General features: G+C 48.3%; 1 protein-coding gene across 17 annotated transcripts in view; it reads right to left on the reverse strand.

Moving 5' to 3' along the window:
• SYNE1 (spectrin repeat containing nuclear envelope protein 1) overlaps positions 1-16145 on the reverse strand; it is a 451533-nt gene that overhangs the window by 340132 nt on the left and 95256 nt on the right. For all 17 annotated transcript variants that reach the window (XM_044288568.1, XM_044288579.1, XM_044288581.1 and 14 more), the window contains one exon: positions 14768-14851. In XM_044288568.1, coding sequence (XP_044144503.1) covers positions 14768-14851 — 84 coding nt within the window. The remainder of the gene's footprint in view (positions 1-14767; positions 14852-16145) is intronic.

Genomic DNA, 16145 nt, shown 5'->3' on the forward strand with positions numbered 1-16145 from the left:
CAGCCCCCCCCCCCCACCCACCAACCCCATCCCCCCACCACCAGACCCTTCCCCCACCACCACTTTTTTTTTTTTTCTGCGTGCGCTGACTGGCCGGCACTTTTTAGCGTCCGTCCACTGTTAGCGCATCGCCCGCCCCACCACCCCACCGACCGCTGATCAGCGTTGAACCGCTGATCAGCAAGTTTGAACTTTTTTTTTTTTTTTCCTAACACTTGCCCATTTTTTTTGCCTGGACTTTTTAGTACGTGAACACCCGTGCCCCCACACACACGCACATAGAATAAAGGTTTACACGCACGCACATACACACGCACACACACACACCCATGGCCCGCCGGGTGTTCTCGGCCGAGGAGGCATATGCCCAGATTGCCTCCGACTCTGAGAGCCCCAGTGAGGATGAGGATGACCCCACGTTCCTTTTGTCATCCGCATCCTCCTCATCATCATCGGATGACGATGAGCCACCAAGGCAGCGGAGACGCCGCCAGGCGGAGCCAGGGGCCGCACATGCTAGGGATCCTGTGGCCCACCCTAGTACGAGCCGCCCTGGGGTTCGTACTGGTTTCCCGGCCCACCAAATAAGTTCACCGGAGCCCCCTGCCGATGAACTTAGCTGGTGTCCCCCAGTGGACTTTGAGCCTGAGATTCCGGATTTCGCTGGCAATCCTGGAATCCAGATTCCCACAGTGGGGTTTACTGAAATAGACTTTTTTAGTTTTTTTTTCAGTAACCCACTGGTGAATTTGATGGTGGAGCAGACGAATCTGTACGCCCAACAGTTCGTCGCTCAAAACCCAGGCTCAGTTTTGGCTAGACCCGGTGGCTGGACGCCGGTCAGTGTAGCCGAGATGAGGACATTTTGGGGCCTCGTGCTGCATATGGGTCTAGTCCAAAAACCCAGTGTCAGGCAATACTGGAGTGGGGACGTCCTGTACCAGACCCCACTGTACAGTATGGTCATGACACGTCACCGGTTTGAGGCCATCCGGAAATGTCTGCATTATTCCGATAATGCAGCATGTCCACCCCGAGGTGATCCTGCCTATGACCGGCTGTACAAGATACGGCCGGTCATCGATCACTTTGGGGCCACATTTCAGCAGGCCTACGTACCTGGAAGGGAGGTCGCGGTTGATGAGTCTCTCGTTGCGTTCAAGGGGAGACTCAGTTTCCGCCAATACATTCCCACAAAGCGGGCGAGGTATGGCGTGAAGCTATACAAAATTTGTGAGAGTACCTCAGGGTACACTTACAAATTTCGTGTGTACGAGGGGCGAGATTCCCGGATTCAACCACCAGAATGTCCCCCCACTCTGGGTGTTACCGGGAAACTCGTGTGGGACCTTATGTACCCACTGCTGGATAAGGGTTACCACTTGTACGTGGACAACTTTTATACCAGCATTCCCTTGTTCAGGTCCCTTGCCGCCAGATCCACGTTCGCTTGTGGGACCGTGCGGAAAAATCAACGCGGCCTCCCTGCCTACCCCCTCCAGGTACCTATCCCCAGGGGTGAGACCCGTGCACTTACCAGTGGAAACCTGTTGCTGGTCAGGTATAAGGACAAGAGGGATGTCCTTATGCTGTCCACAATCCACGGTAACAGCACCACCCCAGTCCCTGTGCGAGGTACCGCGGCAACGGTCCTCAAGCCCGATTGTATCGTCGACTACAATCGGTATATGGGAGGAGTTGATCTCTCTGATCAAGTCCTCACGCCATATAACGCCATGCGCAAAACCCGGGCATGGTACAAAAAAGTTGCGGTCTACATGGTGCAGGTTGCCATGTACAACTCTTTTGTACTATCCCGAAGCGCTGGCAGCACAGGGACATTCCTCCAATTCTATGAGGCAGTCCTCAAAGACCTGATCTTTTCGGACCGGGAAAGAGCAGGCCGGAGTACCTCGGGAACTGGAGGCGCCCGGATCGTCCCTGGCCAACACTTTCCAGGTGTGGTCCCCCATACTGGAAAGAAGGGACGAACCCAAAAAAAGTGCAGAGTGTGTCACAAGAGGGGGATACGGAAGGACACCACAACTCAATGTGACACGTGCCCCGATCATCCGGGCCTCTGCATTATCGATTGCTTCAGGGAGTATCACACTTCCATGGAGTACTAAATTTTTATAATCCCCAACAGTTCACTAGAGAACATAAAACACTATGGCTCTCAGACTTTGGAGACACGAAAACAATTTTTCTTTCCCCAAAAAATATTAGTTTTAGTGCAGGCATCCTCAAACTGCGGCCCTCCAGATGTTGTAAAACTATAACTCCCAGCATGCCCAGACAACCTACAGCCATCATCAGGGCATGGTGGGAATTGTAGTTTTACAACATCTGGAGGGCCGCAGTTTTAGGATGCCTGCTTAGTGTCTCCAAAGTCTGAGAGCCATACATATTGGGCATCGTCGCGTGCGTAAAAGTCGTCGCTATAAAAATAACTTTTTACCAAACGCCTCGGATGAACGGTGTTAAAAATATAAAATAAAAACGGTGCCAAAACACCTATTTTTGGGCAAAATTTAAATTTAAATCCATTTTGCCGGTAATAAAGCAAGGGTTAACAGCCAAACAAAACTAAACATTTATTGCCCCAATTCTGTAGTTTGCAGAAACACCCCATATGTGGTCGTAAATGGCTATATAGCCGCACGGCAGGGCATAGAACGAAGGGAACTCCATACGGTTTCTGGAAGGCAGATTTTGATGGACAGTTTTTTTTTTTTACACCATGTCCCATTAGAAGCCCCCCCTGATGTAGCCTAGACTAGAAACTCCAAAAAAGTGACCCCATCTAAGAAACTACACCCCTCAAGGTATTCAAAAATTACTTTACAAACTATGTTAACCCTTTAGGTGTTCCACAAAACTAAATAGCGAATGTAGAAACAATTTTAGAATTAAATTTTTTTGTTACATTGCCTCAAAAAAGAGTAATATAGAGCAACCAAAAATCTAATTTACCCCAAAAATTGTCCCAAAACAACAACCACCTTATCCCGTAGTTTCCTAGATGGGGTCACTTTTATGGAGTTTCTACTCTAGGGGTGCATCAGGGGGCTTGAAAGGGTACATGGTGTAAATAAACCAGTCCAGCAAAATCTGCCTTCCAAAAACCGTATGGCGTTCCCCTTCTTCTATGTCCTGCCGTTTAGCCAAACAGTAGTTTACGACCACATTTGGGGTGTTTTTGCAAACTACAGAATCAGGGCAACCCATTTTGAGTTTTGTTTGGCAGTTAACCCTTGTTTTACTCCTGGAAAAAACTGATTATATTGGAAAATTTTCCAAAAAATAGAAATTTCTAAATTGTTTCTCCATCTGCCATTAACTCTTGTGGAACAGCTAAAGGGTTAACAAAGTTTGTAAACCCAGTTTTGAATACCTTGAGGGGTGTACTTTCTTAGATGGAGTCACTTTTTTGAAATTTCTATTCTAGGGGTGCAACAGGGGGCTTCAAATGGGACATGGTATAAACAAAACCAGTCCTGCAAAATCTGCCTTCCAAAACTCATATGGTGTTCCCCTCCTTCTATGTGCTACCGTTCGGCCAAACAGTAGTTTACGACCACATATGGGGTGTTTTTGCAAACGACAGAATCAGGGCAACCCATTTTGAGTGTTGTTTGGCAGTTAACCCTTGTTTTACTCCTGGAAAAAAATTGATTATATTGGAAAATTTTCCAAAAAATTGAAATTTCTAAATTGTGTCTCCATCTGCCATTAACTCTTGTGGAACACCTAAAGGGTTAACAAAGTTTGTAAACCCAGTTTTGAATACCTTGAGGGGTGTACTTTCTTAGATGGAGTCACTTTTTTGAAATTTCTATTCTAGGGGTGCAACAGGGGGCTTCAAATGGGACATGGTATAAACAAAACCAGTCCTGCAAAATCTGCCTTCCAAAACCCATATGGTGTTCCCCTCCTTCTATGTGCTACCGTTCGGCCAAACAGTAGTTTACGACCACATATGGGGTGTTTTTGCAAACTACAGAATCAGGGCAACCCATTTTGAGTGTTGTTTGGCAGTTAACCCTTGTTTTACTCCTGGAAAAAATTGATTATATTGGAAAATTTTCCAAAAAATAGAAATTTCAAAATTGTTTCTCCATCTGCCATTAACTCTTGTGGAACACCTAAAGGGTTAACAAAGTTTGTAAACCCAGTTTTGAATACCTTGAGGGGTGTACTTTCTTAGATGGAGTCACTTTTTTGAAATTTCTATTCTAGGGGTGCAACAGGGGGCTTCAAATGGGACATGGTATAAACAAAACCAGTCCAGCAAAATCTGCCTTCCAAAACCCATATGGTGTTCCCCACCTTCTATGTGCTCCCGTTCGGCCAAATAGTAGTTTACGACCACATATGGGGTGTTTCTGTAAACTACAGAATCAGGGCAACCCATTTTGAGTGTTGTTTGGCAGTTAACCCTTGTTTTACTCCTGGAAAAAATTTATTATATTGGAAAATTTTCCAAAAAATAGAAATTTCAAAATTGTTTCTCCATCTGCCATTAACTCTTGTGGAACACCTAAAGGGTTAACACAGTTTGTAAACCCAGTTTTGAATACCTTGAGGGGTGTACTTTCTTAGATGGAGTCACTTTTTTGAAATTTCTATTCTAGGGGTGCAACAGGGGGCTTCAAATGGGACATGGTATAAACAAAACCAGTCCTGCAAAATCTGCCTTCCAAAACCCATATGGTGTTCCCCTCCTTCTATGTGCTACCGTTCGGCCAAACAGTAGTTTACGACCACATATGGGGTGTTTCTGCAAACTACAGAATCAGGGCAACCCATTTTGAGTGTTGTTTGGCAGTTAACCCTTGTTTTACTCCTGGAAAAAATTGATTATATTGGAAAATTTTCCAAAAAATAGAAATTTCAAAATTGTTTCTCCATCTGCCATCAACTTTTGTGGAAGACCTAAAGGGTTAATAAAGTTTGAAAAAACAGTTTTGAATACCTTGAGGGGTGTAGTTTCTAGAATGGGGTCATTTTTGGGAGGTTTCTATTATCTAAGCCTCACAATATGACTGCAAACCTGAACTGGTCCATAAAAAGTGGGATTTTGAAGATTTCTCAAAAATTTCAAAATTTGCTTCTAAACTTCTAAGCCTTGTAACATCCCCAAAAAATAAAATATCATTCCCAAAATGCTACAAACATGAAGTAGACATATGGGGAATGTAAAGTCATCACAATTTTGGGGGGTATTACTATGTATTACAGAAGTAGAGAAACTGAAACTTTGAAATTTGCTAATTTTTCAAAATTTTTGGTAAAAAATGTATTTTTTTATGCAAAAAAATTAACTTTTTTGACCCAATTTTAGCAGTGTCATGAAGTACAATATGTGACGAAAAAACAATCTCAGAACGGCCTGGGTAAGTCGAAGCGTTTTAAAGTTATGAGCACTTAAAGTGACACTGGTCAGGTTTGCAAAAAATGGCCTGGTCCTGAAGGTGAAAATGAGCCTGGTCCTTAAGGGGTTAAAGGGAAACTCTCAAAAATGTGCCCTGTTGGAGCCTTGAAAATTTTTATTATAGGCCACGTGTCATGGTCTTACCTTCTCACTGTTCTCCTTCGTTTGACATGTGCTGGCGGCCATCTTGGTTTCTGGGTTTCTTGTAGCCTCCCACCCTGCGGCTCCTCCTTCCCACTGGGAGGAGCTGGATGCCTAGCTCATATATATAGAAGGTCTGTGGCTTCAGTTCCTTGCTTGGTCCTCCTGTGTGCACATGCTTCAAAGACTGCTGCTGCTTCTGGTTCCTGATCCTGGCCTCGTCTGACTACCCCATTGGTTCCTGATCCTGGCTACGTCTGACTACCCTCCTGGTTCCTGACCTCCGTCTACGCAAGACCCTGCTTCAGTTTAGCCATCCGTTTGGACTTTAGCTACGGCTTGATTTTCAATAAAGCCTTCTTATTCCACCTATCTCTGTTGTACGTCTGGTTCATGGTTCCATGACATTAGGACCAAGCCATGAATTCTGACGGTACAGGGCCATCCTCGCTACCTACGCTGGTTGCCAGACTTGATCAGCAGGATCACCTGTTGGGTCGGTTCGCTGTGGCGTTACAAACCCTGCTTGAACGCACGGCTCATTTAGCTTCCGTTGCCGATGGGTCGGTTGTCGCTCCTGGGCCCGCTCCTACTGCCGCTCCGGTTGTTGCGCCAGAGTCTACCCCGACACCTGTTGCTGCACCTGCGGTGTTTCGGGGTATGACCGGTTCTGCCCCCCTTCCACAGCGCTTTGGGGGAGAGCCAACTCAGTGCCGAGGTTTCCTTAACCAGGTGGCCATTTATTTCGAGTTGCTGCCACATGCCTTTCCTACTGAGAGATCAAAGGTGGGCTTCTTGATCTCGCTGCTCTCGGACAAGGCCTTGGCCTGGGCCAGCCCTTTATGGGAGAACAACAATCCGGTGGTTGCCGAGTTTTCCGGTTTTGTTGCTTCTCTTCGGAAGGTATTCGATGTGCCGGCTCGTGCTGCCTCTGCTGCGAAGCTCCTTATGTCCATCAGACAGGGTTCACGATCCGTAGCTGAATACGCCATTGAGTTTCGTACCCTGGCAGCAGAGGTGGGCTGGAATAATGAGGCTCTGGTCGCTGCTTTCTCTCATGGTCTCTCGGATGCCTTGAAGGATGAGATTGCAGCCAAGGACCTACCAGTGGAGCTCGAGTCCCTTATTTCTTTCCTGATTTTGATTGACACCAGACTCAGGGAGAGACCTTCCTTTAAGGAGAGCCTGCGGAGGCCTTCTAACAGATTCGCGCCTACGTTTGCTGTCCCACCCGTGCCTCCCTCTCCTCCCACGCCTCCTGGGGATGACTGGTCTGGGGGTCAACCCATGCAGCTGGGGGTTGCTCGCCTGTCCGAGGGGGAGAGGGTACTCCGGAGACGCGAGGGCCGATGCATGTACTGTGGTCTCGGTGGGCATTTTCGGTTGGCATGCCCGAACCGTCCGGGAAACGCTCGCACCTGAGATCCTGTCGGGGGCAGATCTTGGGTGGAGTCTCCTCGTCCCCGGTTTCCCGTGTTGACAAACCACTGATTACTGTTGTCCTCTCCTGGGTCGGGGGCTCGGTGACGACCCAGGCGTTGGTGGACTCTGGTGCTGGTGGCTTGTTCATTGATAGTGTGTTCGCCGCCGCCAATTCCATTCCTCTGCAGCCTCGAGGTTCCCCACTGGCTCTTGAGGCGATAGACGGCAGACCCCTTCTGCCGCCACACGTGACTCAGGAGACCCTTCCAGTGGGGATGGCCATTGGTGCCGTTCACAGAGAGTCGGTCTGTCTCCAGGTTATTTCGTCTCCACACTACTCGGTGGTCTTGGGGTACCCCTGGCTCCAGAAGCATAATCCGACTTTCGATTGGAGATCGGCCGAGATCCTCTCGTGGTCACCGCAGTGTGGGGCTAGTTGCATCCATGGGCCTGTCAAGTTGCTGTGTACTTCCTCGGACTCTCTGTTGCCTCCTGAATACGAGGAGTACCGGGATGTATTCGATAAGGTGCGTGCGGTTGCCCTACCTCCGCACCGCCCATACGATTGTGCCATAGAGTTACAATCTGGTGCCGTTCCTCCTCGTGGCAAAGTCTATCCACTGTCGGTAGCGGAGAATGAGGCCATGGAGGAGTACGTGAGGGAGGCGCTTTCACGCGGACACATTCGCAAATCCTCGTCCCCGGCAGGGGCTGGATTTTTCTTTGTGAAAAAGAAGGGCGGTGAGTTGAGGCCTTGCATCGACTACAGGGGTCTCAATCGCATCACGATCAAGAACGCTTACCCGATACCCTTGATTTCCGAGCTGTTCGATCGCCTCAAAGGGGCCACGGTCTTTACCAAACTCGACCTGAGGGCAGCATATAACCTGGTAAGGATCAAGGCGGGCGATGAGTGGAAGACCGCGTTTAACACCAGGACCGGTCATTATGAATCCTTGGTTATGCCCTTTGGGTTGTGCAATGCGCCCGCAGTCTTCCAGGAATTCATCAACGATGTTTTCCGTGACCTGTTGCAGCAGTGTGTGGTGGTCTATTTGGATGACATCTTGGTATATTCTGCATCCATGGAGGCCCACATTCTGGATGTCAGACGAGTGTTGCAACGCTTACGAGAGAACAAGCTGTTCGGTAAGCTTGAGAAATGCGAATTTCACCGATCCCAGGTAACCTTCTTAGGTTACATCATTTCCGCTGAGGGGTTCTCCATGGATCCTGAGAAGGTTTCGGCTGTCTTACAGTGGCCCCAGCCCAGTGGGCTTCGTGACCTGCAGCGCTTTTTGGGCTTCGCCAATTATTATCGGAAGTTCATCAGGGACTTTTCCATGCTAGCCAAGCCTCTCACGGATCTGACCAGGAAGGGCAGTAATCCTCAGGTCTGGCCGCTCGAGGCCATCCGAGCTTTTGAGGCTCTAAAGTCCGCCTTTGTGTCGGCTCCGATTCTGTCGCATCCCAACCCTGGGTTGCCTTTTGTCCTCGAGGTGGACGCGTCTGAGACGGGAGTAGGCGCCCTCCTGTCTCAGCGTAGAACACCAGAGGGTCCTCTGCTTCCTTGTGGGTTTTACTCCCGGAAACTGTCTTCCGCGGAGTGCAACTATCAGATTGGTGACAGGGAGTTATTGGCCATCGTGCAGGCCCTTAAAGAATGGAGGCACTTGCTCGAGGGCTCGGTGGTTCCGGTTCTCATCCTGACGGACCACAAGAATCTGACCTACCTCTCTGAGGCCAAGAGATTGACACCACGTCAGGCCAGATGGGCTCTGTTCTTGTCACGTTTTAATTATGCGGATCTCCAACGTGTTTCATGTCTCCCTGTTGAAGCCATTGGTGTGTAATCGTTTCACCTCCTCGGTTCCTCGGCCCCGTCCGGTCCAAGTGGGCAATCGTGAGGAATATGAGGTGAGCAATATCCTGGACTCACGCCTGGTCCGCGGTCGGTTGCAGTTTTTGGTCCATTGGCGTGGTTATGGTCCAGAGGAGCGTTCCTGGGTTCCCTCCACAGATGTCCATGCTCCTGCGTTGCTCCGAGCCTTCCACGCACGCTTCCCTCTGAAACCGTTCCTTACTCCGCGGAGGAGGGGCCCTTGAGGGGGAGGTACTGTCATGGTCTTACCTTCTCACTGTTCTTCTTCGTTTGACATGTGCTGGCGGCCATCTTGGTTTCTGGGTTTCTTGTAGCCTCCCACCCTGCGGCTCCTCCTTCCCACTGGGAGGAGCTGGATGCCTAGCTCATATATATAGAAGGTCTGTGGCTTCAGTTCCTTGCTTGGTCCTCCTGTGTGCACATGCTTCAAAGACTGCTGCTGCTTCTGGTTCCTGATCCTGGCCTCGTCTGACTACCCCGTTGGTTCCTGATCCTGGCTACGTCTGACTACCCTCCTGGTTCCTGACCTCCGTCTACGCAAGACCCTGCTTCAGTTTAGCCATCCGTTTGGACTTTAGCTACGGCTTGATTTTCAATAAAGCCTTCTTATTCCACCTATCTCTGTTGTACGTCTGGTTCATGGTTCCATGACACCACGGGAGTACAGGCCCCAAAAATTAGGCATTCACCTGACAGAAAAGAACAAGTGATTATGTGGCTGGAGGTATATTAGACGGACAGTGCATAACAATTTTGCTGTAGGCCAGTACAGGCCCCAAAAATTAGGCATTCACCTGACAGAAAAGGCCTTTTATGCCGTTGTATATATATAAGACAAGAACCATTCTTTGTTCTGTGTGGTGGTGGATATGTGTAGGATGGCATGAGGAAATTTAATTAAACTTGGTCGTCACAGGTGTTGAATTCCTCAGAGATTCATGCCTCATTCATTTTTAGAAATGTAAGGTAGTCCACACTGTCGTGGGCTAGGCGGGTGCACTTATTGGTCACGATCCCCCCTGCTGTGCTGAACGTCCTTTCGGACAGGACACTTGACGAGGGGCAAGAGTTCCATGGAAAATTATGCCAGCTCTGGCCACAGAAATAGCCTGCACACCCAATAGTCCAGGGGTTCCTCGCTTCTCAGAGCGTCCACATCGTCCGTTAACACGATGTAGTCTGACACCTGTCGGTCTAGGCGTTCACTGAGGCTGGATCCGGAGGGCGGCTCTCGATGGGTTGGCTGCAAGAATGATCTCATATTCGAAGTGACCAACACATCTTCAAACCGCCCTCTTCTTGCAGGCGCGGTAGGATTGGTACCTGTCCCTGTTTCACTGTGGATGGAAATTCCTCTGCCAGCGCCCGCAACAGCAGAATGCAGCATCTCTCGCAGCAAGGTATGGAAATGTTGCATTCTGACAGCCCTCTGTGATGCTGGTAACATGTCTGCCATTTTGTGTTTGTACCGGGGGTCTAAGTACGTTGCCACCTAGTACTGGTCCTTGCCTTTTATGCTTTTTATACGGGGGTCCCTCTTCAAACATTGGAGCATAAAGGCCCCCATTTGCACTAAATTGGAAGCGGTGGAGTGGCCTGGCTCCTGCTCATCGCCCAGGAGAATGTCGTCCTCCTGCTCCTTGATGGCTTGATCAATGACACAACGCATTGCACGCTCCAGAATGAAGGCGTAAGGCACAATGTCACTGATGGCGCTGATGTCACTGATGGACGCTATTGAAGTCCTGGCTGCCATAGTCAGAGCAAAGAGCACAGTTGGGAATCCTACTATGGAGAAAATTCAAGGTGGGCTGCTTTAAAGAGGGTGCACACTAGGGATCGACCGATTATCGGATTTACCGATATTATCGGCCGATATTCAGGATTTTGAACGTTATCGGTATCGGCATTTATTTTGCCGATATTCCGATAACGTCCTGGGAACACAGATCGCGCTGCTGACAGCGCTCTCCGTGTTCCCTCAGCAGCAGCACAGGGGAGAAGGAGCAGTGTCTCCTCCCCCTGTGCTGCTGCTGCCGCTCCAGCCAATGGGGGGACAGGGGACAAGAGGAGGGGAGGAGCTATGGCCACTGCGCCACCAATGAAGCTTAATCTCACATTAATTCATATACAGGAGGCGGGAGCTGGCTGCAGGATCACATAGCCGGCTCCCGGCCTCTATGAGCTGTAGCTGCGATCTGCGGTAGTTAACTCCTCAGGTGCCGCGGATCGCAGCTACTGCTCATAGAGGTCGGGAGCCGGCTATGTGATCCTGCAGCCAGCTCCCGCCTCCTGTATATGAATAAGTTAGAGATTAAGCTTCATTGGTGGCGCAGTGCGCCCCCCCAAGCCCCCCAGTATCAGACATTGGTGGCGCAGTGCGCCCCCCCTCCCCCCCAGTATTAAGCAGTGGTGGCGCAGTGCGCCCCCCCAAGCCCCCCAGTATCAGACATTGGTGGCGCAGTGCGCCCCCCCTCCCCCCCCAGTATTAAGCAGTGGTGCGCCCCCCCCCCTCCCCCCCACCCCAGTCGCAGTGCGCCCCCCACAGGATTCCCTCTCCCCTGCTCCTCCGATCGGAGCCCCAGCAGTGTAATGCTGGGGCTCCGATCGGTTACCATGGCAGCCAGGACGCTATTGAAGCCCTGGCTGTCATGATAAGCTCCATGCTGCTGTGTGCACAAAGCACAGAGCAGCAGGGACAGTGTGAGCTCCTATTCACCCTGATAGATCTCTATCAGGGTGACTAGGACAAGGGTTCTAGTCCCTAAGGGGGCTAAAAGTTAGTTTAAAAAAAAAAAGTTATAAAAATAAAAACACCAAAATATTAAATATAAATGAAAAAGAAAGATTTACAAAAAAAAAAAAAAATACACATTAACAATAAACATTAATTTTCAGCAGATTTGTGGGAATTTTTTTTTTTTTTCAAAAATGAAAATTCCCAGAATATCGGTATAAATTATCGGCTATCGGCCTGAAAGTTCACAAATTATCGGTATCGGTATCGGCCCTAAAAAATCAATATCGGTCGATCCCTAGTGCACACCCGCTCACTTTAAAACTACATATTACTTCAGCAAGTTCCAGCACTGCGCCTTAAGGGTGAGAAGAGCCCATCCATCCCATGGATCTTATATATGAATCAGTTCTGTGTACCATTTCCAGTGTAACAGCTCCTCTGCAAGTACATCAGTGGGATTTAAGAAAACAAATAGATTTCCATAAATCCCACTTATTGTAATTGAGAGCTGCTAACAGCTTTCTCTCCCGGTCCTTCCATTAACATGCATGCTCGGCTGAGGAAGTATAACTAGTAAATGGGGAGAGGAGAGAATGCTCCTTTTTCTGGGAAGTCATTATCACCTACTGACTCCAATTAGGATAATGGAATCAACACCTTTGACCCCATGCTGGGTATAATGACCTCTAACCCCATGCTGGGTATAATGACCAGATGTTGATTCAGTTACATATTTATTCCCAGAGAATTCTTGTACAGTCACTCAGAATTGAGAAAGCTTGTTGGAAGAATGAGTGAAACGTTTTCAAGAAATCTACAGTAAGTCCAGTTGCCTTGATTTATTCTTTACAGATATACCATGACCTGGATAAATGAGAACCTTCACAGACCTAAGAAGAAAAGGATCGGGCAGTTGAAATCCAAAATGTCCTGTCCTTATGTCCACCAACATCAGCTGTCAGGGAAGCCGGGAGGCCAACATACATAAGATAGTCAGCCAAACCTGCTGAGATTGGTGGGTTCAGCTAATACACATCCAGAAATCGCAAGAACGCCTGTTCAAGCATCACAGGCGCCTGTTCAGGCCATTTTGCTCCCTGAAAATAGTCTGACATGTATCAATACATGTCAGACTTTTCCTGTCATTCGTGAGCGCAGGGCACCCTGTGAACAGCACAGGCAGCTCAGAGATGCTGCTGGTGCCTGAAGTAACCAATAACAAAGCTCCATACAGCACTGGCGGGCTGCCGAACCACTCGTCACACCACTCTAACAACATGTGTACACCATCTGCACGAGGCAGCTCTAGGAGCAGCTGCTGCCCACACTTTACAGCACCGGAAGCACCATGCACAGGAACAAGTGAGCGGTGCCCACCCTCCGGCCCCATTGCCAGTGAACATGGCCGCCGCTGTGCCTTCAGCTGTCGCTCAGGATGAGCTCAGTAAGTTAGCTCCTGTTCTTGTTTGGTGAGGGGCGCTGTGAGTAGGGGGGCACCCAGTATCATCTCTAAGGTATGTGTATTCATCCGTAGGGTAGTGTATGGGCACAGAACGAGCAGTAGCACTGCATCCTCCAGCGTGTGTATGCTCTGAGAAGGAAAAGGGGTCATGCCCCTAGCACTGATGTTCTGAAGTGGCCCCGTACATGTGGAGGGCAGTGGGGTTTGTGATGGGCAGGGAGTGGCAGGAAGGCCTGTGCCCCGCTGTGCTTCCCAGGCCTGTCTGCAGTACTTAGGCTGGAAGTGAAAGCACAGTCTGGAGCTAGTCACTTTCCATGGCGCTGGTTCACTCCCATGTTACAGGTCATATGTGTGTATGACATGCCATAGTCATAGGATCCAGGATTGCTGTGGACAAGGAGAGGATCCCACTGCTAATGGAGTCTCGGAGCACCCAAAGATGCATGTAGCTCCCACGGATCTCTGCGCAGCTGTATGCCACCTGTAACCAGAGGGCTGTTGCGGCCTACTCATTCTTTCTGTCAGGGGAGCCTTCAATTTTATGACTGACCTGTCTGACTTGTGTCTTAAATGCCAGTGATGAGGTACAGAGAAGATACGCTATATTGGACTGTACTTTATCACTTCTCTATAATTGTCTGCTGTTATATAATGGTCCCCTGAATAAATACCCACCTCTAAGGGCACGTTCACACCACCGCTATTTATTTCTGTTCTTCTGCTCCGTTAGATGATCAGAACAACAAAAATAACAGAAGTGCTGGATCGGGGACATAACTGACCCGAACAGAGCTGAACAGACTCCACGGAGCATAATGAAGTCCGTTGAGTTTCCGGGCGAGATCTTGTGTTTGTACCAGACAAAAAAGTCCTGCATGTAAGGCTTTTTTGTCCGGTCTTTTTGACAGAATCTGTGACAGACGCCCAGAACACAGCCTCCAACGCAGATGTGAACAAGACTTTAACAGTATGTAGGCCTATATATTCGTACTCCTCGGCTAAAAATACTCCTCAAAAATTAGAAGTATTTTTACTCTTCTGGAAAAAATGTGTTGCGACCTCTGTACACATCTAATGTACATAGTCAGCTTTAGGCCTCGAGCATGTGTACATTGTGGTCTGTGATATAGAACAGTATTGGGCTACTTTGCACTGAATAAAGTTGATTTCACGGTGTATGAGCCCTTACTAAGGTGACTCTCTGGTTCAAGAAAAGAAAGAAAGATTTACAGTAGCTGGGGAATGAACAGAACACAAGGTGACCTCCTACTCATCGCTTCAGCTGGAGATCTGCTGGTTCCATGGCTTCTCTTCTGTCCCCCGGAGTAGAGATGCAATACTAGACTGGCATAGTTTTGGGGAATGAAAATTTTTTTTTTTTATTCTTATCTCCCATGTGATTGCATTGGCTGGTGAGGCCATAGAATGTACTGACATGGTCTAACAATCCGAATATGCAGACAATATTAATTCTAACATCATAGTCATAGACCTGCCAATGTCAATACCCTTTAGCCACAAGTTGATGGACCCAGAAAATCCTAGGCTCATGGTAGAACCGTGCCAAACCTTCACTTTAGGATTCTCTTTTACCTATTGTCATGTGTTTCTGTTGTATACAGACTATACGGAAATTTATTTTCACATATTTGAACTTATTTGTAACGTGACTCATCTACTCACCCGTCTTCCTTCCAAAAACTTTAGAGCCGCACCAATATTGGCCACCCAGTGAATGCGTTTCAAATGCTTCCCCTGCTCACATGGCTGAAACATTATTAATAGAGTTTCATTAGCATTAGCTCTGTCATAGAATTTGCTGTAATATTAATATGCAAGGTATTCTAGCAATACAAAATGTGCTGTTGAGTTATACCAGGGATGCTCAACCTGCGGCCCTCCAACTGTTGTAAAACTACAACTCCCACCATGCCCCACTGTAGGCTGTCCGGGCATGCTGGGAGTTGTAGTTTTGCAACAGCTGGCGTGCCGCAGGTTGAGCATCCCTGAGCTATACAATATCAGGCCATAGCAGAACAGGGGGGGTGCTAATACCAAGAGTTTGAAAACACAGAAAAATTATACTTGCTAGAGTAGCAGAAATTTAGTGAAAAGGGATTTTTCTACTTAAACAATAAAAAGCTGGACCTTCTCAGTTTTAACTTACGCAGTTCCACTACCATCTAGGCACTGAGCAGGAACCACAACACAACCATTCACTTACATGGGGCTGCATCGCACTTGCCTGCAGTGGTGCTGTACATAAAAATGCCAATTACACTTTGGCCCTTTCGTTTTCATGAACCCGTGGTCAGTCCCCACTAAATAGCATGTCATCAATCTGTCATTACTTGTCAAGATGGGTAAAACTGTTACATACAAACAGAAAATGTACGGATGGGAAAAAACATAACCCAGCACTTCCTTCCTTCATCTTCTCCTCCCCTTGGTCCTATTATATCCATATTACAGTTAAAGGGGTTTTCCAGCATTTTAAATTAATGTCCTATCCTAAGGAAACGCAGTTATGGTAGCTGGAAGTTGGTGCCAGAACTTCAGCTCTCTCCATCTTGTGTAGTGGACAGAGATGGAAACTCCCATTCACTTCAATTCACTTTTGGAAATCCTATAGCAGTGAATAGAGAAAGCCATACATACATGACTTTTATGGCAGGGACCCGTTCTAGAGATAGGACCGTCTCCCAGAGGTTTCCTACTTACCTGCTCCACACCACTCAATTCCTCCATCTTCTGGTCGCCGCACTGTTTTCACCTGGCAGTGCATGGGCATGGTGACATGCACAGGTCCAGCCATGACTGGCTTCAGCGGTGATGTGGCCACAAGCAGCATGTCACTGCTGAAGCCAATCATTACCTGGAGCCATGCCCATGCAACGTCGAAATAAACAGTGCAAGGACAGGAAAATGGAGGCAGTGGATGACTGGAGGGACATGGAACAGGTAAGTATGAATCTTCTGCTTCAGCAGGCAGGCCGTGGGCATTTGCTTCAAAATCATTATAACCGGAAAACCCCTTTAAGGGTCCATTCACACGTCCGTA

The sequence above is a fragment of the Bufo gargarizans genome, chromosome 4 (assembly GCF_014858855.1).
Source record: "Bufo gargarizans isolate SCDJY-AF-19 chromosome 4, ASM1485885v1, whole genome shotgun sequence".
NCBI lineage: Eukaryota > Metazoa > Chordata > Amphibia > Anura > Bufonidae > Bufo > Bufo gargarizans.